Source organism: Ornithorhynchus anatinus, chromosome 6 (genome assembly GCF_004115215.2).
Source record: "Ornithorhynchus anatinus isolate Pmale09 chromosome 6, mOrnAna1.pri.v4, whole genome shotgun sequence".
NCBI classification, from domain to species: Eukaryota; Metazoa; Chordata; class Mammalia; order Monotremata; family Ornithorhynchidae; genus Ornithorhynchus; species Ornithorhynchus anatinus.
Genome location: NC_041733.1, coordinates 25,048,445 through 25,074,113, shown reverse-complemented (window position 1 = coordinate 25,074,113; position 25,669 = coordinate 25,048,445). Strand labels below are relative to the sequence as shown.

General features: G+C 41.8%; 1 protein-coding gene across 7 annotated transcripts in view; it reads right to left on the bottom strand.

Moving 5' to 3' along the window:
• Nucleotides 1-25,669, bottom strand: part of PABIR3 (PABIR family member 3) — a 148,839-nt gene that overhangs the window by 21,471 nt on the left and 101,699 nt on the right. For 3 of the 7 annotated variants that reach the window (XR_003760573.2, XR_005660097.1, XR_005660098.1), the window contains exons 4-15: nucleotides 23,467-23,510; nucleotides 23,329-23,383; nucleotides 22,649-22,741; nucleotides 22,409-22,497; nucleotides 21,886-21,950; nucleotides 20,564-20,660; nucleotides 15,203-15,306; nucleotides 14,197-14,391; nucleotides 12,676-12,790; nucleotides 8,193-8,323; nucleotides 3,391-3,549; nucleotides 1,286-1,390 (exon numbers count right to left, since the gene is read on the bottom strand). Coding sequence is in view for 2 of the 7 variants with exons in the window: in XM_029068083.2 (XP_028923916.1) it covers nucleotides 19,885-20,035; nucleotides 20,564-20,660; nucleotides 21,886-21,950; nucleotides 22,409-22,497; nucleotides 22,649-22,741; nucleotides 23,329-23,383; nucleotides 23,467-23,510 (594 nt within the window). In the remaining 5 variants the exon portion in view is untranslated. Of the gene's footprint in view, nucleotides 1-1,285; nucleotides 1,391-3,390; nucleotides 3,550-8,192; nucleotides 8,324-12,028; nucleotides 12,178-12,675; nucleotides 12,791-14,196; nucleotides 14,392-15,202; nucleotides 15,307-17,552; nucleotides 20,036-20,563; nucleotides 20,661-21,885; nucleotides 21,951-22,408; nucleotides 22,498-22,648; nucleotides 22,742-23,328; nucleotides 23,384-23,466; nucleotides 23,511-25,669 lie in introns of those variants that run through there. The other 4 variants (XM_029068083.2, XM_029068082.2, XR_005660099.1 and 1 more) reach the window with 3 other exon arrangements.

Below are 25,669 nucleotides of genomic sequence, written 5' to 3'. Positions count from 1 at the left end.
TACAAGCTGATACAAGTTCTCATAATATCCTGACTGGATTATTGTGTCAGCCTTCTCTCTGATCTCCCTTCCTCCTGTCTCTCCCCACTCCAGTCTATTCCTCATTCCACTGCCCAGATCATCTTCCTACAGAAACGCTCTGAGCATGTCACTCCCCTCCTTAAAAACCTCCAGTGGTTGCCCATCAATCTCTGCATGAAACAAAAACTCCTCACTCTTGGCTTCAAAGCTCTCCATCACCTTGCCCCTTCCTACCTCACCTCCCTTCTCTTTCTAGTGCCCACACCAAACACTCTGTTCCTCTGCTGCTCACCACCTCACTGTTGCCCATTCTCGCCTGTCCCGCTGTCGACTGCTGGCCCACATCCTACCAATGTCCTGGAATGCCCTCCCTCCTCAAATCCGCCAAACTAACTCTCTTCTCTTCAAAGCCCTACTGAGATCTCACCGCCTCCAAGAGGCCTTCCCAGACTGAACCCCCCAAATTTTTCCTCTGCTCCACCCCCTTCCCCTCTGCACCCCCTCCCCACCCTCTGCTCCTCCCTGTTTCCCCTCCAGCATTGTGCTCATTTGTATATATGATTACCCTATTTATTTTGTTAATGAGGTGTACATCCCCTTGATTCTATTTATCATGATAATGTTGTCTTGTTTTTGTTTTGTTCTGTTTTGCTCTGTTGTCTGTCTCCCCCGATTAGACTGTGAGCCCATCATTGGGCAGGGATTGTCTCTATCTGTTGCCCAAATTGTACATTCCAAGCGTTTAGTATAGTGTTCTGCACATAGTAAGCGCTCAATAAATACTATTGAATGAATACAGTGCTTGGCATGTAATAATGGTATTTAAGTACTTATCGTTGTCATTACTTGTCCAATCTGATTAGCTTGTACATACCCTAGCACTTAATACAGTATCTGGCACATAATAAACCCTTAACAAATACCTTTTAAAAAGGGACTAAATGAGTCAAACTTTAAAAATGCAGTAGTGTGGGTTCAGTTCTTCAAGTTGGTGGACTGTGTATTTCCCTCCTGCCCTGACAACACTGTCTCACAAAGATGAATCTGAGGCAAAACAGAAGAGGACAAGCTGTTTTGAATGACTTATTACCCAGTCAGTCTAGTGGGATTAGCAATAATGGGTGGTATTCCTGCCTGATTTACAAAAAGATCCAGAAACTGATATGATCCCATCTCGGCAATTTTGATGAGCCAGAGCATCTACTGCATCATTCTTTTTAAAACACTAGTGAAAGAATGCTCTGAAAGGTTCATTGTTACTTACAAATCCCATGTCAAGATTTCCAGAGCACTCAAATGTCTTGTTCAGGTGAAGTAGATGTCTCTCTCTATTGCTGTATTGTATTTTCCAAGTGCTTAGTACAGTGTTCTGCAAACAGTAAGCACTCAATAAATACGTTTGAATGAATGAATTACCAGATGTGGCTATCTCCAGAGACAATATTTGTACCAGTTTGTTTTTTTAAATCTGTAAAACATCACACAGCTCATCAGTAGGTAAACCCAGAGTCAACTGTCCACTTCCTGCTTCTGAGGTAAGTACTCTAACCTTCTGATTTTGAGAACAGGTCAGAATTCACATCTTTGAGGAACAAGGGTATTGTATGTCATAGCTATAAATGATGAAGAAATAGGAAAGACTTTACTCAGTGAAATAACTACGCAAATGCACTGAAGCTTTAGGCTGCTCTGTTCAGTTATTTCATGTCATTACATTTGCCCCAGAGTGATATTTCTCCCCCATCTCAAAACATGGACAGATGGCCGGTGAGGGGTGGGGAATTAAAAAAAAACCAAAAAAAATTCGAGATTTTTCTAAACATTTCTGTGCATCAAACTTTGTGGGACCTTGGGTTGGCCACTTACCAGTGTTTGGTTTACAAACAGAACACAAGTGTCTATGGAACAAGTTTAAAATATTGGGGGATATATTAGGGAGAAAAAAAAAATCTGTTCATGTAACCCACCTCTCAGGTAAACATCATGGCAGCTTCTTGTCCCAGTAAATTTGGTGACTTGCCCAGGTTTGGTACCAAAAATGAAGAATTCTAGTACTTGAAATGCTACACGTCCTGAACAATTGTCAATGACTCATCTAGAAATATTATAAACCACCCAGCTACTCCCGAACCCATATTGCTGCTGTTGCTACTAGTTGTCCCACAAGAGAAACTGTGGACACTTGTCAGAAAGGATATAAAATTGTTTTAAAACAATTATACCTATGCCAGTAGTACCTGTTACCTTGGGGAACTATGGTGGTTGACAAAACATACCCCTCCGCCCAACCTGACATATGAACTAGAAACAGCTGAAGCCATTCAATTCAGTTTCATAAACAGGTCACACGGAAAAGTCTGACAATAGCAGTAGTAGGCTTTGAGGCACAATGAGTAAGAAGCTGTCAGCATTCTCAGAGAAGAAATATTTAATAAGCCACAAAGCAGTATATAATCTGTGAGACGCTCAGCTTGAGTGCTAGGGGATAAGAACCACAAAGAGAACAGAATTCAATTCAGGGATTTAAGATGCACTGCCTCTGAGGTGGGGCCCTCAGATTTGTCAGCACTCCAATGCTATTGGCCCCTCAGCTTCTTGATTGGCTAAAGAGTCCTGCCACAAGCACCTCGTCCATTACTGGGAGGGTTCAAGATGTAATCTCTCTGCTTATAGACAGGAAGGTTAAGTTGCCCATGTCCTAAGCTCAAACAGCCCTGAAAAAAAAGGATGGGGTACAAGCTGGGCAGAGCTTTTGAAGTGGAGGCTGGTCAAAGCTCAACCTGAAGACAAAGGGCAAATAGTAGTTGGTGGAAGAGGGCAGGGCCTGATATTGGAAATACAGGCACCAGGAGAGAGAAATATAGTGGCAGAGGAAGGATCTACTGCTGGTTCTTAGTTCTTCCTTTTCCTGTGGCTCTCTGTTAAAAGCCCACCCTGAGTGTTATTACAGGACTAATGTGGAGCTACCTGGCTTCCTCAATAAATCCTGGACCTTAAGCATTTTCATATGTTGGGTCAACACAAAATTCAGACACAGTCCCCCATCTCATAAGGCACTCTCAATTTAGGTGTGAGAAGACACATTGAAAAGAGAGAAGTAAATGACGGAGGAGCCTCAGGCCTCGAAAGCCCACACTGGAGGAATTGGTGACAGTAGGTCGTGCGGTTGCCAATCACACTCTCGCTCCCCTTTGCCAGTCACGTTCCCCCTGGGGAGTGAGGTGCACGGCAAAGGTCTATTTACAGCATGACTGACTGCACCACAGTGTCAATACCATATGGGAGTGCCCGTTAACCAGCAGCTAGTTGCCATTTGCCTACTGCCCACCTTAGCCAGCTTTTTCAGAATTCACGCCAGACCCCACCCACCTCAGAGTGCCGTACACGGTCCTTCAGTCAGAAACTTCATCCTTAGCGGCCCGGTGCCAGTAAGCATTTCCCTGCTTGCCGAATCGGGATTAGAACCAGTCTCCTGTTTTCCAGAGCAGTTCTCTTTCCACCGGATCAACAGCACGGTTCAAAAGTCATCTAGACAAAAAGCAACACAAAGAGAACATTTAAATAAACAAGAGCGGCCTAGTGGTAAAAGTACAGGACCGGAAGTCCGGAGAATTGGGTTTTAATCCCAGCTCTGCCATTCACCCATGGTCACACAGCAGGCAAGTCATGCAACTACCCTGCCAGTTTGCTCACCTGTAAAATGGTGATTGAGGACCTGTTCTCTCCCTTACTTAGACTGAGCCCCATGTAGGACAGGGATTGTGCCTGACCTCATTATCTTGTATCTACTGCAGTGCTTACTCAGTACAGTGCTTTGGCACACACTAAGTGTTTTGCAAGTATCACAACTATTATTATTAGTGTAGCACAAGGATCAAAATGCTATTTCTTCCTTTTCCGTGGGGAGTCCCAGCTACCATAGCTTCTGCCACTTCCAGTGTTAACACTCCCATCTCACATTTGGGCCACCTCCACCCCCTGTTGCAGGAATCACCATGACCAGTGAATTTAAAAGCAAAAAAAACCCCTATTTTAAAACATCAACCCAATTTTTAACCAAATGATTTTAAATACTCAGCATTTGAATAGTCCCATAAATACATTACAAATGTGTGTTCCCAAGATCTAAAAAAATTGACTGAAGCATGTAAATGGGTGATTAAAAGCCACAATAAATATGGTGAACACTCACTTCCCTTATCAAAAGACAATATAAGTATGCAAAATAAAAGATTATGAATTTAAACAATTACTTGTTAACAGATGCTCACCAAAAGCTTTTTACTTGCTGATGTGATGCTCAGCAGTCAGGTATTTCTGTGTATTTAATCCAACTGCCACCCTAAACTAAATCAATACGCTAAATCACTAAACTACAATGTTCGCTAAAATGCAGCACGTGACTTGCAAAGCCGCCTGACGGCTGCATGCCCGGTGTAGGAGACATCCCCATTTGCCCAGCAGGGCACCGTAGAAACACAATTGACTAGAATAAGGGTCTGAGCGGTACTGTACAAAATAAACCACCAGCACCATAATCATTTCCTTCCTGCAGGTACCCCATCCCACCCTCCATTATCATTACGTTGTACTATATGAGATTTGCTTTTAGATCCTGATGTACTGTACTGTGTCTACTTGACAGCTAGCTCCAGTAGCTTGAACTCCAAACAGCAGCTTTGTGATTGCCCTGCTCATGTCACGGGTTCTAATCCCAGCTGTCACTTGTCTGCTGTGTGGCCTTGGGCAAGTCACTACTTCTCTGTGCTTCATTCATTCAGTCGCACTTATTGAGCGCTTATTGTGTGCAGAGCACTGTACTAAGTGCTTGGAAAGTAGAATTTGGCAACAGATAGACCATCCCTACCCAACAACGGGCTCACAGTCAAGATGGGGGAGACAGACCACAAAACAAAATAAGTAGACAGGCATCAACAGCATCAAAACAGATACATAGAATTATAGATATGTACACATCACTAATGAAATAGAGTAATAAATAAACGATACATACAAATTTACACAAGTGCTGTAGGGAGGGGAAGAGGGTAGAGCAGAAGGAGGGAGCAGGGGCAATGGGGAGGGGAGGAGCAGAGGAAAAGGGCTCAGTTCCAGGAAGACCTCCTGGAGGAGGTGAGCTCTCAGTAGGGCTTTGGAGGGGGGAAAGAGAGCTAGTTTGCCAGATGTGAGGAGGGTGGGCATTCCAAGCCAGAGGTAGGACGTGGGCCAGGTGAGAACTCATGAGTGGCAGATGAGTGGAGTGTTGCAGGCTGGGCTGTAGAAGGAGAGAAAGGAGGTAAGAGGGGACAAGCTGATGGAGAGCTTTGAAGCCAAGAGTGAGGAGTTTGTTTCATGTGAAGGTTGATAGGCAACCACTGGAGATTTCTGAGGAGGGGGGTGACTGCCCAAAGCGTATCTATGGAAAGATAATCCTGGCAGCAGAGTGAAGTAAAGCTCTGGCTGTTAGTTACCCTCTACTTTAAGTGAGGTCTAGTGAGCAGAGTATAGGCATGGGAGTTGGAAGATTTGGGTTCTAATCCCAGCTCTACCACTTGTCTGCTGTATAACTTGGGCAAGTCACCTAACTTCTCTGTGTCTTATTTTTCTCATCTACAAAATGGGAATTCAATACCTCTTCTTCCTTCTACTCAGACCATAAGACCCACATGGGATCTGATTACCCTGTATCTACCTCAGAACTTAGTACAGTGCTCAGCACATAGTAAGTGCTTAATACAGTTATTATTAGACTTCTCATTGCCTTCAATGCTTCCCCCCAGCTCTCCGGGTGTACAAAAAGATTCTCTTCACCCTCTAATCCTAGTTAGCACTCTTCACCCCTCTCAACCTTACCTTCTCATACCATCTTGCTCTTCTAGCTCTGATCCCTCCCCCTCCCTCAAACCCTCCATGCTTTATCTCTCCCCATCTTTAAAGTCCTCCTAAAAACCCCACCTCCAGGAAGCCTTCTTGAATTTACAATGCCCCAAAGTGCAGCCATCCAACAAGTACCCTTAGCCCATAGACATTTCACATCCATCCTCAGAACTTCTGCAGGTACAATTATTCGACTGTATCTCATCCTGACATAATAATGTTATTTGTTAAGCGCTTACTATGTGCCGAGCACTGTTCTAAGCGCCGGGGTAGATACAGGGTAATCAGGTTGTCCCATGTGAGGCTCACAGTTAATCCCCATTTTACAGATGAGGTAACTGAGGCACAGAGAAGTTAAGTGACTTGCCCACAGTCACACAGCTGACAAGTGTGACATGGTCAAACTACTCTGAATATAGCCTTGTTCTTTCTCCTGTTTCCATTATTTGTCAATTTTTGTTTGCCAGTCTCCCCCATTAGACTGTAAGTTCCTTGAATAAAGGGAATAAGTGATTTGCTTGGAACACTCCCAAGTGCCTAAAACTGTACTTTGCCCTCAGTGAGTGCTCAATAAATACCGTGACTTATTGGTAGACATAGGTCAGATCCAACCCCGAGGAGAAGGATTATATGCTTGACAAGCTCGAATTAAATGACTGCCCCAATAACATGTCCATCAGTGACAATGAAAAAATAGTCTTCTGCTAGAGCCAACAGCTCTAATACGTTACTTAAAAGGTCATGGGTGATGCTTTTCCTGCCAAGTTTTTGCTTCATTTTCAGAAAATCATATTCAATCTTGATCAGTCCAACCAAGAAGCCTAAACCAGAGAGGCAACATTCTTGTTTCAATTCACAATATACCCTGGGGTTCGAGTAATTTTTCTTTTACTTTGTCTTTGAACATATCCCCCTCCTGAAACACTTAATGTTTACTTTGTCTTCCATTCGACTACTTTAGACACAACTTGGAAGTAAAAAAAACATGATCAGAAGGGTTCAGAGCCATCAAGTAGTCATTCCCACAAATAGAAAACAGTAAAATGTCCCATGGGTGGAGTATTAACTTGTGCACATATGGCGGATGTGGAAAGAGTGTGGGAAATGCCTGTTACACACTGTATAAGTTGGAAAAGAAAATTTCAAAAGAAGTCATACTACCAAGCCTCAAAATTGGGGATGAAGAGATATACTGAAAATACTTAACTAGAATCAGCCAACTTGGCAAACAACTTCATCAGGGCTGATGTCCAAAGCACAATTCTCCTACTACTGCTGTGCCCCTGCCCCTCCATCTCTCTCTCTCTCTCTCTCTCTCTCCCTCTCTCCCTCTCTCTCTCTCTCACACACACACACATTATGAGTCCTAGCAGCTGCTGATCTGCTGCAATTTCCAGTACAGTAAACTGGTCACCAGTGCAGCAGTGACACTAAGAATACCTTTTTTTTTTCAGCCTTCGTAGGTTGCCAAGGTCCTGTCTCTCTCTCTCTTTCCCCTATCTTTCAAGTCACTAAGATTTTGGATGTGGAAGGAACTTTGTGGAATCAGGCATCCCTTCTAGGGGTTAAACCAGTGGAATTGAAGCCTACCTTGTTGGGTGCTGGCAGAATAAGCGAAGCCACCCATCCTGCTGGTTTCTCCTACGCAACATTTCCAGACCTGCCCATTCCTCTCCACCCAAACTGCTATCACTGCAGTTTGAGCTCCCATCACATTCAATCATATTTATGTGTGCTAAGCACTTGGGAGACTACAACTGTTCTATCAGCCTTCTCACCAGTCTCCTCTCTCTCCTTTCAGTGACAAATAACTTTGGTATTTGCCAAGTGCTATGTGCCAAGCGCTAGGGTAGATAAAAGATCATTAGATAGGATACATATAGTTCCTGTCCCACATGGAGCTCAGTCTCAAGTAGTACTACATTCTGCAGCATGGATCATCTTCTTGAAGCATCAATATACACATCTCTCCTCAAAATCTTTGACACTTCCCATTTTCCTCTACATCAAGCAAAAGCTCACAATTGGCCTCCCCCATTTTTCATATTCAGTGGTATTTATTGAGCATTTACTGTGTGGAAAACACTCTACTAAGCACTGGAGAACACAACAGAGGATCTACTACTTCCCAGCTCCCATTCTTCATTCCTCCCCAAATATGTTACTTCTCTTGGTTTTCCTACCCCCATGCTCTCGCTCACACTTTTCCTCAGTCCTGGAACTTGGTCCCCAGTAATCCAACAGACCCCAAACCTTCACAGCTCTCCAAATTCCATCTCCTCCAAAATCCTTACCTTGCCACTGGTCCTTCGGACAGAAGTCTTCACCTCTAATGGTATAACTCCAGGACATCTTCCCCGTCTGGCAAAGCCCGGTCTGGGACCTGAGGCTCCCGCTTCTCAGAGTTATACTCTTTTTCCCTGGCCTAACAGAGATAGGACATTAAAAAAAAAAGTGTGTTTGTGAAACATTTAAATCCTGCTGAGGCTTCATGGCTCTCTGCTAGAATTGAGTAAACCTTCACCAAAGAGATGACCTGTATTGGCCTATTTTATCCAAGTCATAGGGGCCACGATACAATACTGCCTTTGAGGGATTTTCCATGGATAATGAATGGCATTTACTGAGCACTAATGGTGTGCAGAGCACCATACTAAGCACTTGGGAGAGTACAAGTTGGTAGACAAGATTCCCGCCCTCAAAGAGCGTACAGTCAAGGAGGGGACAGAGATACTGAAATAAATTACAGACAGGAGGAACAGCATTAGATAGGAGAAATGGCAAGGTATAAGGATAAGTGCTGTAGGGCTAAGGGAGGGGTGAATATCCAGACTGTAAACTCCTTATGGGCAGGGAACATGTCTGCTAATTTTATTGTACTCTCCCAAGTGCTTAGTACAGTGCTCTGCACATATTAATATGATTGATTGATGAGTTAAAGGGTACAAATCCAAATGCATAGATGACACACAAGGGAGAAGTAGGGGAAACATGGGCTTAGAATAGGTTCTGTTTTGGACATGTTATATGAGAAGCAACGTAGTCTAGTGGACAGAGCACAGGCCTATGAGTCAGAAGGACCTCAAATTTAATCCCAGCTTCACCTGTTTTCTGCTGTGCAACCTTGGGCAAGAAGTTTAACTTCTCCCTGCCTCAGTTACCTCATCTCTAAAATGGGTATTAAGACTGTGAGCCCCATATGGGACAAGGACTATCCCCACCCTGATTAGCTTGCATCTACCCCGGTGCTTAGTATGGTGCCTGGGACATAGTAAACGCTTAAATACCATTAAAAAAGAAAATGCTACATTTGAAGTGTTAGTCCAAGTACAGATGTCCGGAGGGCAGGAAGAAGCAGTAGACTACAGAGAAAGAGAGAGTTCAGATCTAGACATTGCCCAAGCACATTCTTTTCATTTGAGAGCTTAAATCTGTAAATTTTGAGAGTCTTGGATTGTTTAAATAAATCCAGTTGCAGAAACAAACAAAACAGAGGTGCCTCCCAGATTCCCCCTAGAGTTAGAAAAATAAAAACAAGGCTCTTATGGGGAAGAAGCATCTAGTTGCCAAATATTTCCTTCCCCAACACTGTTGTTAGCAAATCAATTGACCTCGTTAACTTGTATCTAACCCAGCGCTTAGAACAGTGCTAGACACTTAGTAAGCACTTAAATACCATAACAAATATTTATTGAGTGCTTACTATGTACAAAGCAGTGTATCAAGTGTTTGGGAGAGTATACTATAACAGAGTTGGCAGACACATCCCCTGCCCACAAGGAGCTTACAGTCTAGAGGTGGGTCAGATATTAACCAATGGTATTTTATTGAGCACTTACGATGTACAGATCACTGTACTAACCACTTCTATAAGTATGAGCATTAAGTACCGTGGGGCTGAGAGTGGGGTGAATAAAGACCATCAATACAAGTACAAGGGCGACACGGCCAGCTGTTTAACTGTTTAGACTCTATCCCTTCATTTCCGAGTTGTGTCCAGCAGAGTGTATTCCCAAGCAAAAACAGCCCAGAAATGAACTAACTGCACTTTAGAAGAGGCTTTACCTCCCCGCCCCCCTTTCCTACCACACAAGAGTCATCAAGCGAAAGAGCTTGCTTTCGATAAAATGAGCACTTCAGATGACACTGAGGGGTAATTTTTCAGAGTTGCTGTAATCTTTGGTTGTGGCTTTCCTGAATCTCAGAAATACACCCCACCAAGTATATGTTTTATTAAATTTCACTAGCTCTATTGAAGCTGCTGCTTAAGGAAAACCATATGTTAAATGCTGTAATGAATGAGAACATATTTTAAGTGTATTCATTCAAAGCAAGAAATAGAGGGAAATTAGCATTTATTTTCCAGAATAAGTCACTTAATTTAAAAAGAGAGGCAGCATGGATGCAAATGAACAGATTTAGTTCCATGGTACCAGAAAGAGTACTCTGGCACTCCAACTACAGCATAAGGAATGAAAGGGTGCGGGGAAAGCAGAAAGGAATGAAGGGGAAAGTGGGAATGGAAGGAAATCAGGAAGGATTATATATATGATTCAGAGACTAAAGTGAACACTATCAGTGATATTTTTTCAATACAGCAATAGAGACAACATGGGCCCCACCCTCAGTGAGCTTTCAATCTAATGGGGAAGGTGGACAGAAATAGTGGAACAGGAAGGAGACCCAACAGTGCTACAGCTGCTAGAAGCAGGAAGGACGAAAAATAGTGAAGATAGCACTCAGACTTGTGACCTTGAGTCCCAAACCATGACACTTCTGAAGTTTACACTCTGCTTCAGTTTTATGACACCAGCCCCCTTTCTGGAACTAGCTCCGTTTCCTGTCTGCAGGCAGGAAGGATACAGCGTTATCAATTTTCTTTATTGAGTGCTTACTATGTGCAGAGCACTGTACTAAGCACTTGGAAGAATATAACAGAGTTGGCAGATATGTTCTCTGCCCAAAACGAGTTTATAGGGGTCAACCTCACCCCATCACGCTGTCCCCCACCCCGCCTCACCCTCTTTGAGCTTCTCCCCCTTGCTTCCCCCAAATGGTTTCCTGGCTCTTACTTGTTTCCCTTATCCCTATTCTCATTCATCCACTCCTCAGCAACTCCCCACCACCAAACCCACCCACCTCCAATCTCTCTACTGTCCCGGCTCTCCTCCTCTGCCAAGCAGAGATTTCTACTTTTCCTTCTTCTTTCACACCACATTGGTTAATACATTGGTTATGGAGGCAGCATGGCTCAATTGAAAGAGCATGGGCTTGGGAGTCAGAGGTCATGAGTTCGAATCCCGGCTCTGCCACTTGTCAGCTGTGTGACTGTGGGCAAGTCACTTAACTTCTCTGTGCCTCAGTTACCTCATCTGTAAAATGGGGATTAACTGTGAGCCTCACGTGGGACAACCTGATTACCCTGTATCTACCCCAGCGCCTAGAACAGTGTTCGGCACATAGTAAGCGCTTACAGGACCTATAGAACCTGTAAAGAGGGGCTGCTCCTAGAACATCAATCTTGTGGGAATGTCTCACACAAACGACCGCAACCTGGTCCTGGGTAATCTATGCATAGAACCCAAGTGAGATTCAACATTGCGATCAGAGTCACTAATTTCTTGGTGGTTCATCATTGAAATTCTTTCTCTATTTACTCCCTCCTTTGATGTATAATGCATTAATTCTGTTTTCACAACAAAATCTCCACTCATAGGGCAGCAAAAATGAATTTCCAAGATTTAAACATGCTATTATCGGATATGGTGTCTACAAATGTGTGACTGTGATCCTATTTTAACCTTGAATTTATGATTCCTGGAATTGCTAATGTTAAGGCTTTTGGGGGTTGGGGAGTGTGAGAGGGTATCTTTTCAATAGAATAGAGCTTTAGTTCTGCTGTGTGTCCATTTCAAAATACTTCAATTATAAGGCACACAATAAGCACAGATTCCATTAAAAAAATTAGTTCTAACAATAAGAAATCCAGAAGACTTAAGTTTTACTACCACAAGAAAGGCAGAAGAATTAAAACAGTGGGGGAGTGGGGAGAATCCATGCCTCCTGAAATAGTGAGGAATCTCCCTTGCCAGTGCCACCTCTGTAAGCAAAAAGGGTGACATCATCTCACCTGTTGCTTCCACAGATGGTCTTCAGTCCTCGGCACTGTGGGCATTTCAACCAGTAAGAGGCCTCTTAATCTGCAGTCCATTTCCCCTAGACTCCCATGGTTCCACTTAGGATTTATTTTTGTGTTGGTGGATGGATACCCAAAAAGTTCTGGCAACACAGGTGAGAGTTTTTTGGGGGGCGGGGGGGAGAAAGAGGGTTGAGAGGCCCATGATGAGTTATGGGGACACTGGGAAGCCTCACCACCACCCATATAACCCAAAGGACTTTTCCAGTAGTTCTGGGTGCAGTGAGGAAGCATCACCCCATCTGAGGTTAAATTTTACATATGACTCATCACAGAATGTGACTCTGCTCCACTCTCGGCAAGATCCTAGCCAGCCAAAGTCCTTCTGGGCCACCTGTTAAAGAACAGCACTAATCTCACCCTTTTGCAATCTTACTTTGGCTTTGTGCTTCAACACAATCCAAAAGAAATAATCTTTGTAGCTGTTACATTTGAAAGTAGTGCCAGCATCAAATTCATGACTACAGTGCTAGATGCGGTGAGTGCATCACTCAAAGCATGAAGTACACACAGTTTTCAAAAACGAGAATTGCATTCTCACGAAACCTCCCGTTAAGGAAAACATGCACTGTAGTACTCACCAGTCCCAATGTCACACGCAGTTTCTTTCCAAGCAGTTTCTTTGGTGACGTGGCATGCCGAGCCCAAACAAGCTCATGCTGGCAAAAGAGCGTTCCCTAATTCTCCCATCGCCTCCTAGCCAAAAAACATAGGGAAAAAAACATTCATTCCGGCAGAACTGAATGCAATTACTAATTCTCTTCTGCAGAGGTAATGGAGGGTAGAGAATGTTTGATGTCTTCAGAAAATTTTCTAAGCAAGTTGCACTGCCCTGAAAAGTTTATCAAGATCCTAAGGCTACTTCCCAGTGAGCTAGCCAGTCATGTCGGAGTTGGGAGCGTTCTGTCTCTATTCCGATCACTATGGAGTATTTCTATGTAGTCATGTCTGAAGACACACAACTAACCCAAAAGCTGGGGAGGGAATAAGGTTCTGGGAAACTCGGTTCCGGCTTCAGGCATCATTGAGAGTTCTTGACAATCACACAAACTGCTCTACTCGGCTGAGTGGGCCCGGGGAAAGACAGGCACAAGATGACGGGCATACAATTCCGAACTGCTTTACAGAACAGTAGTATTATTGGCTACTGATAAGCTAGAAGATTGAAGTTATGTATCTGCTCATGAGAATCCCTAAATCCAACCAAAGATTTCTACGGGGCATAGAACTAAAAGCTATTATCCCCTCTGAGAAACACAAATCACTCTCTGATGTCATGGTGCACAAACAAGTAGAAAATAGAACTAAGGAAGCTAGTGTATTCTTTGAAGGACTTACAGACTGGAATGCCAATATGGCAATAAGCATCAGATCACCCTTAGGTCTAAAGAGCAACAGCATCCACCCTTTTATATGGCTGCAAGACCTTCATGCAGTTTCATTAGCATCCCTATACCTAATATCAAATAGACTGACAGAAAGACAAACAATGAAGTCCCAGTGACAGGATGATCAAGGAAATGCATCTGATGCACTGACAGCCTCGGGGATACTGAAAGAGGGGAACGTTGAGGAATGGAAAGGTTAACGCTAAGGTGGCCAACTGGAAACTGAGGGGTTTCTGGGGGTTGGGGTACTACCCCCCAAGATAACAGCAACAATGTGGATTGAGTGGGGAGTCACAGGGATGGTGAGAAACAATGTAGAGGGTGTAGTTGAGGAGAAACCCTATTTCGAGTTAAGTGAAACTGACTCAGAACTGAGCTGCGACCTCACCAAGGTGACAAAAACTGTGCAGATGATTTTACATGATCTTGCAAACTGTCCTCAAGCGAACACTATGCCTGTGCAGTAGGCTGTATGAGCAGGAAGGAAAAATGACTCACATTGCTCTGCAGTAATAAAACGAAAGTCTCTGGGTGAGGGGAGCTGGTTTTTAGGTCTACGGGGCAGGCAGTGGTTTTGCAGAGAGGGCTGCTTTGGCAGGGGTCTGCCGAGATTTGGGGGTTTTTTTGGGAGGAGAAGGCCGCGGGCGGGGGGAGTACCAGGAGATGAATTCAGCTCTTCACCCAACAAATGAATGTTTACTGCAGTTGGCTCACCAGGAAGATGTGAACTAGCCAGAAGATCTGCTCCAGGCCAGTATGAAAGACCACCAGCACTGCTGTGAATGGGAGATGAGACATAGAGTCGCTGGGGGTCCTGGCTAACAAAACACCCGCTGCAGCAAACTTCACTAGGCAGGATATGCGAGAACAGTGGACAGCAGGATCCTCAACTACTGGCTCGATGGAAAACTGAAAAGGAGTGAATACAAAGAGAAGAGATGTTAACAACATAGGAAAGCACATGAAATGCTACTGCACTTAGTGGGCCACTGGGAATGATGGGCGGACAGACCTGCTTGGACCACAGCAATCACTGAAGGAGTGGTTCTTAAAAAGCAGCAGTTGAGGCAATACTGCAATAAAGACACAACTGTAAACAGTGCCAAGTGCTGCAGGCAGAAATGCAATAAAAGAGCATTGGGCAGCATGCACGGCATGGAAGAAGTTGCCTATTATGAATCAGTCTTCCCATCCACATCCCAGTAGTTAGGTAGCATGACATCCTCCTCCTCCCTCCACAATCACTTTAGGAGATTTCTGCCCAGGATATGACCCGGGGGCTTATGCAGCAGATGGCATGCTTCAGCCACTGCAGGATACAGTCCCCCTCCTCCACAAAGCTCACTGTGGGCAGGGAATGTGTCTGCTTATTGTGATATTGTAGTCCTAAACATTTTGTACAGTGCTTTGTGCACATCCAGTATTCAAATATGTTTGAAAGAAAGACAGTGATGCTCCTTCCTACCCCTGCCCCAATGGGGGCGATCAGGGCACAGCCAGAGCTCTTCACCCCAAACCCCCAAAACTGGCTGGGACTCTTTTCCCACCCCTGCTCTGCCACCCCCGAATCACAGCCATTCCAGAAGGCAAAGAGGACTTTCAGATAGCTTTATATACCCCATCAAGTCTCACACCGCTTCCCACCTAAATGTAATTCACTGCCACCATCCTGAGCCTGGATATATTTGAACTCTTAAGAGGCATGGGAACCATTTCTGACCTGCACCTGCACCCTGTGGGTTTAGCCGCCGGTTGGGGAGAAAGTCAAACACTTCAATGTGGTCTATCCTGAGGTAGTGAGCTCCATATACACTTCAGATTTCCCTTTTAGAAAAAATGGTATAAAATTATTAGAGAGATACAGAAGCAAAGGCAGAATATTATATCTACCTTAACCGGGAGTAACCCAACAGCAAGAGTAAATAAAGACAATATTAACTTTAAACAAAATTCTAGCTTTATCACAGACTGTACTAACTTAGGTACTAAATTAGGTACCTTAAACTGGGGTAGCAAGATTTAGTAACACCCACTTATCTTTTATCTTCTGGGGAAAACCTTTCACGTGACTTCTGGAGCCTGAAAGTCAAAGTATTCTTCAGGAACAGCAAGGCAAGAGAGGAACTTGTTTCCTCTCTCATTTCAGTAAACCCTTTATTCTGAACTCACCACCTCAATCTTCCACTGGAATTGCCCGGAGTCCAGTTGGTATCAGGAGATGAGTAAGACCCTCCAAGAATGACTGGCAGGACATCCAAACAGATCTCCCCATCATGACCTGCACACTTTAGACTTCCTTGTGAGGTCCCAGACCGTCACAGATAGCATTACCTTCAAAGAACAACGGTCAGCAATCTCCTGTCCTATCCCTTTTCTTTTAGTGCTTTTCCACAATGGCACTACTGACTTTTAATGCTGACATTTCTTCCAGTGGTCTAGCGCTTCACATGTAATACAGATGTGTTTAAGGTGGAAGGGGATACATGAGCCAACTGTGCAGTCATTGAGTTTCAACACACATAGCTGATCAATAATATGCTGAAGTTAGTTACCTCTCAAATAGAAAGCAAGACAACTTTCCCCTCAAATTTATGGATATTCAGTTCATAATGAATAAAGCTAATTTTTCTTGAAGTTACTGCAATTGTGTATCTGAACAAGTTATGATAAATTTCATATATGAAGTATCCACTAAGTACCTCTTTTTGTTCCTTTTGAACTTATTACACCTTGAAGTTTCTGTCTTTTAATGAAGCACTGGACCATAAGCCCAAAACCTTAAAAAGATAAAGAGGAAGCAGTCCTTAAATAAATTGAATTTTCTTCCTTTTCAGAGGAATGTATCCATCGTTCATAGACTCCACAGCACTTGCAAGATAGCCAAGAATAGCTGGGACCCACTGACAGAACTGCTACATCATTGTGAGCTCAGGGACCCAAATCCTCCACTTTGTCCCAGAGTCTATAGTAATATTAAAATGGCTGTGGCAGTTTGGAATCAAAGAATGTGCTGAAGATGGCCCCCAGTGAGAAATGTATTCCTCTCTGTTTCTTTCATTTTGGATTCTTGTGTTTCAACACTACAGTGAATGTGACTTGTGGCATATAATTTCTCTCTCTTCCCAAGTGTTGGTCCTCCCTTTGCTAACAGGGACCATGACTGAATCCATTGTTTTCACCTCAGCACTGATTGCAGCATTCAGCACCTAAGGAGTTGATAATTATTCTAAGGATTCCTGTTCTGCTGCAGCTTTCTGGCCTGTGGACATTAGCTGAAGCCACAGAAAAGGTACCTCAAACTCAAGTTGAAGTGAGGTTGGCCTATATTTCCCCTGCACCAAGACTCCTTGAGTCATAAGAGCAGGGGAAGGCATCACACATTAGCAAGCCCAAGGCCTAACTTGCTGTCACGCTATGTTAAAGTCTCTTCACTGCCCCTGGAACTACAGTAACCAAAAGGACAGGCACAGGGTGGAACCGGTGAAGGGCTCAATACAGCGACAAATAGAGTCCTATTCAACTGGTAGAACATCAGCAAGACCACAGCCGTGACTGTTGTGATTACGGATTAAGCCGCAAGGAGCCTGAAGCTCGTTCCTCTAACCATAATGCCCACTAGCTCTTGTTCTATTTACCATTGTTTTGTCTATTATAATATGTTTTCACCTCTCCTTGTGTCTGTCACGAAATCCCTTACTCTTAGCTGGAACCCCTTGAGGGGTGAGGGGGGGTTGGTAACAGGGAACAGTATCATTTCTCAACTATGTATTCCCCTCCCCACCTCCCCCAGCCCTCCAGTGCTTAGAACACAGAAGGCATTTAGTAAACTCTACTACAACAACTCTCATTCACTAGTTTTATCACTGGTAGGTATAGCTCAAGTGGAACTGGAAAGGTCATGAATATTAAACCACGGCCCTTCGGTGCTCAAGTCAATACTTCTAGTCTAAGGCAACAACATGAAAACCTAACCATTTGGGAGAGGAGGCTAAGTCTGCTGCTGAGTGTCATCCAAAGGCAACTTTCTTCTGGTGGTCTCTAATATCTGGTTTTTAGAATGCAGTGGCCAATTTCAGGTTCATGCATTTGACTGCTTCTTTATTCTGAAAGTTTGCACAGTTTTTCCTTAAGCTACATACATTTTGTGTGAAAATTCCTAAAATAAGTGAACAAAAAGGAGTATTGATGAAGAAAGACTGCACATCTACAAATACATTTTAACCAAAGAATTCATCCACTTAACCTCTTTTGCATATTAAATTATATCTACAAGTGAAAAGCAGCTCAAATTTAATTTAAATGCTGCAGTGAGCTTAGAAAGAACACAGAGTGAACAGAAGAGAGGCACTGCTCAGCTATGAGGCTATTCTCCTAAATGTTGAATGCTCCAATAAAGAATTACATTTTTACTAACTGTAGAATGCTCCAATAAAGAATTACATTTTTAACTTTTAGCAAATAATGCACCAAAAAATTAGAATACTTCTCCCTTTAACTTTTCACTTTATTGGTATTTTAAAACCAGCATAAATATAAAAGGCAGACACAAACACGTACACATAATACAACTACCTCTTGTTCTTGCCTTTCTAAACAGACTCATTAAAGAAAAATGAGAAAAATCAGAATCAGAAGTCAAAATGGCCTTCCCTACGATAGTGACATGATTGATCTTTCGCATGTTTAAGATAATAATGCAGCCTTACCAAATTCAAAAGAACCAACAAGCCTGTACAATGTTAAACAATCCTTTTGGTCAAAACATCAGTGATGAGGGAAGGTGTCTTGGAAAAGAATACTTCCATTGCACAAGCTCAAAAGGCAACAGTTAAAACAAAAGCCAACAAGTGTATTCAAATGGCCCACACAGCAAACTGCAGTGAGTTATGTTATGGTATTATAGCATATAACTGAATTTTTAAAATAAAGTATATTTTGGTAGTCAAGATCAACAGAGAGCCTACCTATGGCCACTTGGTTCATTTTTGGGTTTGAACTTTAACTTCACCAAAATATTTCAACATATGCACTGTAGTTGAAGGAAGACCCTTCTCTCTTTACAATTTGGCAAGCTACAAAACTGCCGTTAAGTATTTTCCAAAAGAGCTCCTTCCCTTCTCCCTGGGTCTTTTGACTAATACTATGAGAGGAAAGGAACCCCATTAGATGGTGCCAATAGCGTAGTCTAGACATTGGCAAAAGTCTAGACATTGGCAAAACCTGCCCACGTCCATCATCTATCATGAAGAGAATACGGGAATTCATTCTGTTAGATGCATTCAGGCTTCCGCATCAGAATTCCCTACCCCATGAAGAAAGCCTTATTTCCCCTCACATTCCACTGTCTCAATCTTTCCTTCAAATAAAGGTTCATAGTTGAGTGTGTGTATTTCAATCCATCTCACCATAATTCATTTCACGAGGCTCCCTTTCGAGTTTTTTTAAAAAGCCTAGCTAATCCCAATTATTCAAAGCACTTACTTTAGACTTAATACTTCGCTACTGCCATCCTTTTCCTATTTTAAAAAATCCTTTAAAAATGATTGATAGCAAAATGTTTGGGACCCTAAAAAAATATTTACAGTTACTGGGAAAAGAGGGCATGTGCTTCTGGTAGAGAATCCAATATATATTAACTCTGTTCTCAATCAAATCAGCAATAATTACAAATAGAGAGTAATTTGTGAAAATGTATAAAACAACGCTAGCTGTTTTCTGCAATTACAATACAAACAGATCATAATTAAAAATGAAAATTGGAGCGGAACTCAAAGTACGCTTTCTTGTTGCTCACTTAGTTTCTCCCTCCGCCCCTCCCCCCACCTTCATCCATCCTCTCCTCAAAAAGAGCAAATTAAATACCAAATGCTTCCTGTGTAGTATAATTATTAGGCTGGTCTGTTATGATTAGCTTATTTGAAAAAAATCATTTATAATAGGCAGAATATTTCTCTTTTTTAAGTGGAGGCTAGTGATTACCAAAAGTATCATTAAACAAGAGTGGGCGCAAGGTGTATAATTTAAACTGTCAGTTTCCCTTGCAGATTAATTTAACAATTATTACTCCATCAAAACTTACTATTCCCATAAATAAATAGAGCTCTCAATTATAAAAATCAAGGGACAATATATGTATATAGACATATTAGCAGCTTAAAGATGTATGTTTGTAGAATCAACATACTCCTTTTTAGAAAATGTCTCTGAAAAGATTACATTGTATTTAAGCGCATCCTCAGGAATTGTAGCAGAAGTTCGACAAAAAAATATTTCAGAAAATTCCTTAGAGGAACAGGATCAAATAAGAAATAGCCAAATACTAGACACAATTCTATGTTATTGCTCCAGTTTGATTTTCTCTCCATTGAAAAAGCAAAAAACACCAGTCTCAAGATGGATGGATCACTTAGATGAAAGTTCATCCACTGGAATAAATGGAGACCCAGATTCAGAAGGTGACACAGGAGAGTCTGTGGCCGTGCTGACTTTAGCTGGTGAATTACAAGAAGATCCAGCACTGCTGCTGTTGCCATCAAGAGTATCTGAAGACAGACTGGGAGAATGAAATGCCACCCAATGACAACAGAGAACTCAAGAGACATGTATGCACATTTGTTCAGTCTACAAATACATAAAGCAAAGAACTGCCACAATTTTTTTTTTAAAGATTTCATAACATTTGGTGGACAAAATCCAAAGCTACACATTCTTTTTTAATTAATTTCCATAAATCCTTCAGGCATTCATGTTATTACAGTTTTTCTGGTTGGCTGAAAGTTTTTTTACTTCCCTAACAGGGACAGGCCTATAGGCCACATGGAAGAAAAATTATCGAGAGATTGCTTCTCATGTGCTCACTGATACACCACATTCAGACACTAAAGCAGTACTTTCCTTAAGACAGAGAAATAAAATCAAACCAAGTTGTGACAGAAAAAATTTAGAATATTTACTATTTACATTCTAAAAACAATGAGTTTTGTGTACAGCCTAACTTAAGAATATAATATTCAGAATTATCAAAAGATGTATAAAGCTATCCTATGGTGTCTAAAACAGCAAATCGAAAGTCAACACTTACCACACATTAAGATCTGTCAGGTGTGCAGCATCAGAAGAAAGCACATTGGTGGTGCCTTGGAAAAATCTCTTTGGCTGGTCTTCAGTTTCCATTTCGCCTGCAATGTCATAATATAAAACAACTGAATTCAGAGCTTAAAAATCTATCTAGCCTACATCCATAAGGCTGTGTGGTTTAACTGTTTAAAGTATGGATTTTTCAGGTTTAAAAAAAAAAATCTAAGTCAGGAATAATTCCTGCTCTCCTTCAAGATGAGTGAAGTCATTTAAATGTTACCTTAACTATTACTTTCATGATTTACATGCAACATTTGCATGCCAAGTATTTTTTTCCAGTAATGTTACTTCTTTCCAGCATTTAGAAATGGTAAACAAGGGATCAACATCAAAGCCTGCTGCATAAAGAGCAACTTTATGGCAGCCTTGCTTGATCTGGGGCTATTTGATTCCACAGACAATCCAAATAAACCATATCCATATCCAAGTTTAATAATCCATCCATATCCAAGCCAAACAGAAAAACCATTCAAAGTCTTGATTTGAGGTGAAGACTCTATTCTGGAGCAAGAAGACTGAGGACACATGTAAAACACAAAAAGTGAATCCAGATACCACTTAACCTAAAATACTCCAGTCTCTTTACAGAGCTGGGAAAAAGCAAGTCCTTTAGCAAAACATATGTCAATACTAAGATAGGAAAGATACTCACAATCCGTCTCTCAAATATATTGACATGCTGACTATGGCAAAATTTGGATGGATACATAGTGAATATATATTCATTTTGGGGTGGAAAGACCCAAAATGGCAGCAATCTGGCCTGTTGACACTCTGAAGACTTTTCTTCCAGGCCCACCCCACTAAAATCCCTGCCCCCTTTTCACCCCTGTTTTCAAATGGAAAGTTGGTACCTGTGCCCTAAAATTGATGCTAAAGGCTAGCTTCTTGGTCCTCTTGGCTCTCAGTAATTAAGACTGTTGATATAATATGCTTCCTACATGTTTTGCTGAAAATATTCACAAGTAAAATACTTCAGGAATATTAAAATTGTTTTAAGAATAGATAACTCGATTTAAAATTTTCCAAATGAGTGACTGGAATTATAGTAGCATGGCTCCTTGAAATTACAACTTGAAGGGAATCTAAGCACTAAATCTCAAAACAAGTTTCTTATAAGTTTAAATATGTTCAAATACCAAATGAGTGCTTTAAAAATGAAACAAACTACTAGTCCTAACGTGCACCAGTAAATGCTTGATATTTCTTAGGCGTCTATAATGCGTTTTAAAATTCTATTTCATACTCTTGGTAAATGCTCAGTACCTTTTCTTTTTATTGGTCCAAGAACACTTGGTCTAATGCAATTGATAGGACTCTGGCTTCTCCTCCTAAAGTAAAAACAGCACATAATAAGCAACAAGCCTGTGTTTGAGGAGGTAAACCATTACAGTAAATTAAAAATATATTCTTCTATGAAAAAGAAGTTGTTTATTGTAATAGAGAACTTAAATCTTATGCTGAAATCCTCAGAAGTCTTCACTCCTACTTCTCTCCAACCCATAATCCCACCCAACCAATATTCTCAAAAAGCCCTTCAATACTCTGTTCCAATCATACAGGAAACCAAGATGGAGTGACCAACTGACTTCCAATTCTCTCCATTTCGGAGAACTGGTAATCTGCAATTGTGACTACTTCAGTGACAAACCGTTTAAAATCAAGTGAAGTGATGAACACAAGAAATTAACTAAGGAGACCAAAGTCTTTAAAAATGAGATTGGGTGGGAGAAAAAAAATTCTGTCATTTATTATCAATTTTTCTTATTCTTACATAACATGAACTTACGTTGCAAAGCGTCTTGTTGGACTGGGAATAGGACTTGGAGGCAATCCATTGCTACTCACAAAACTTTGTAAAGATGGTGAAAAGCATTGCTAAAAACAAATTGAAATACAATTCAAATTACAGGTTGTTATATTCCTAACCACATGAAGAAACGGAGCATAAGAAAGAGCTAGGCAAGAAAACTTGATGGCTCAGGAAGTGTTTAAAGGGATGTTCATGACCAATGCTTTACTTTCTTACCTTCCCAATCCCCCTGGTAGGTGACGGCGCTGGGGAAACTGGAATGAAATCAATGCGCTTTGGAGAGGATGATTTCTCAAAATCATTGTCACTCTGTAAAATACAATATATAATTGCACTATAATAATAATGGTATTTGTTAAGTGCTTACTATGTGCCAAGCACTGTTCCAAGCCATAAAAGGCACACTGCATTAAGATATGCTCTGGACATGAATAAAATGTTCACACAACTCCCAACAATACAGTTGGCTCAGAGCAATCAACATTTCTTGCAGCAGCTGGGAACAGATTTAAATCTTATTCTTTCTTCTGATCCACCACATCAGATGCCCAACAGTTATACCAGTAGTCTTATCTTAGACAGCTATTTCAAAATCCCTGCCTCACTTGGTAGTTGCTATGGAAAAATAGAGAGGCAGGTGAGGTGATGGGTTTTCTCCAAGGCCCCATCACTAATCATTATTTTATCTGCTCCTTCTCTCTTCCCCCGACTCCTTCAAACACTACGATTTGAGGGTGATATTTCCAAGGTACCTTACTAAAAGTACTTAAAATTTCAGCAAACTCAATCTTATTTACGAAGAAAAGCACATACATGTGGCATATGGTATATCAGACATTTTCCCCATAAAAAACAAAAGTATAGATACAGTACCAGGCTTAAACTTTCTTCCTTACCAGGCTTAAACTTTCTTCCCATGACTGGCTTATTTGCATTGCTGTTTGCACTTCTCTACAAGAGACAAAAGAAGAAAAGTCATACTTGGGTTATCTCTTCATTTCTATGGGAAAATGAATTTGTAGTAATATACTCACCGCTCATACACTGTTTCTCTATTTATCAAGTCCATTCCTTCTTCCTAAAGAATAAAGAGAGAAAAAATGGAAATGCCACCTGATTTACTCCAATTTTTCTAGGCCTTAAATTTAGTACTGATACATCTTCAGTCTTTATCTGGAGTTGTTATAATAGATGAGTAGATGAAACATTTCAATAAATGGCTAGAAATTTCAAGCTTCAGTCAGCTGTACCAAAAGGCAAACAAGCATCTTCCTTGTAACCAGCACATGTAGAGAAAGGGATTAGTGAAGGTCTTTCTACCCCCTTTTTTTTTTTTTTTGGGAAAACAGGGGCCCCTAGAAGACAAAATCATGTCTATCTTACGCAATATCAATATTACTATTACATTTGTAGCCTTCAAAGAAGAAATTTAATCAACTGATGCAAAAAAGTACCTTAAATCTTTCCAACTGAATACTTGCATTATACTTATTCCACTTACTATTTTCACAGCACATTTCTCTGAAGAACTATAATTTTCTTGGAAAGAGAAATATTTACAGTGGAAGAGGGAAAGAAAATAACTACCAAAAAATGACAACAACAACAAAAAAACCCCCCACCCACATCCACCAAACACATAACCATACTCAGTGCAAGAGATGGGGGAAACCAACAGGAACTACATGTGGAGACTAAACCTGGGAGTTCTTGCAGAGTAAACTGAAAAGTGATTTCAGAAGAACTTTGGTCTGTTGGATATGAAGAAGGAAATTCCAGGTAGTGGAGAGGGCTTGAGCAAGAGTTTGGCGGGGGAGAGATGAGAACGAGGCACAGTGAGTAGGTCTGTTTAATAATGAAGATTGTGAACGATGGTATGGTGGGAGAAGAGAGTAAGCAGCTAAGAGGAAGAGAGCTGATTAAGTGTTTTAAACGGCAACTGTCAGGAGTTTCCACTGATGTAGCGTGGCTTAGTGGAAAGCCATGGGCTTGGGAGTCAGAGGTTGTGAGTTCTACTCCCAGCTCCGCCACTAGTCAGTTGGGTGATTGGGCAAATCACTTCACTTCTCTGTGCCTCAGTAATCTCATCTGTAAAATGGGGATTAAGACTGTGAGCCCCACGTGGGACAAACTGATTACCTTGTATCTACCCCAGTGCTTAGAACAGTGCTTGGCATATAGTAAACGTTTACCAAATACTATCATTATTATTATGTACAGAAGACTGGGTAAACACTAGAGGTTTCTGAGGAGTGGTAGGGGAGAGCAGAGGCAGGGAGATCAGAAAGGAAGCTGATGAGGTAGTCAACCTGGGACATGACAAGCGCCTGACCAGCCTGGTGGCCATTTGGACAAGAAAGCACAGACTGTGGAAATACTGGGGACCAAAAATTGGCAGTATTTGGGATATAATGAATACGGGTGTTAGAGGAAGGAGTCCAGACAATGCCAATACTGCAGACTTGAGATAAGGAAGATGGTGTCCTCATCTATGATGGGAAAGTGAGAGTAGAGGAATTGGTGGGGGAAAACTGTGCCACAGATATATTGTGTTTGAGGTGACAGCACGAGATCCACATAGAGATGTCCTCAAGGGCAGAAGAATATGCAAGACTGCAGAGAAGGAAAGAGGTCAGGGCTAGAGGTAAAATTGGGAATGCCTTTGCCAGGGACAAGAGTGTGAATGGTTTTGCACATGCCCCTAGCAGTATAATCAATTTCTTCATGCAGCTTCTCAGTCCTGTCAAGACTGAGGCTCATACACCATTCCCAATGGGAGTCTGCATCAATAAAAAACATAATAATAATAACAATGATCATGGTATTTGTTAAGTGCTTACTATGTGCCAGGCACTGTACTAAGTGCTAGAGTGGATACAAGCAAATCGGGTTGGATGCAGTCCCTGTCCCACGTGGGGCTCATAGTCTCAATTTCCATTTTACAGATGAGGTGACTGAGGCACAAAGTTAACTGACTTGCCCAAGGTCACAGCAGACAAATGGCAGAGTCGAAATTAGAACTCATGACCTTCTGACTCGCAAGCCAGTGCTCTACCCATTACACCATGCTGCTTCTGAAGGTGCATTTTTGGTTTACGGTGGGGTTAAAATGTAAAAATCAAACAAAAACCAAAACAACAACAAAAAAACCCAACCCAAAACAATGAAGAATTATCTCTACACAACCCTACCCCGCTCAAAAAAAAAAAAAAAAATCAATCAAGAAAGTCATTAAGT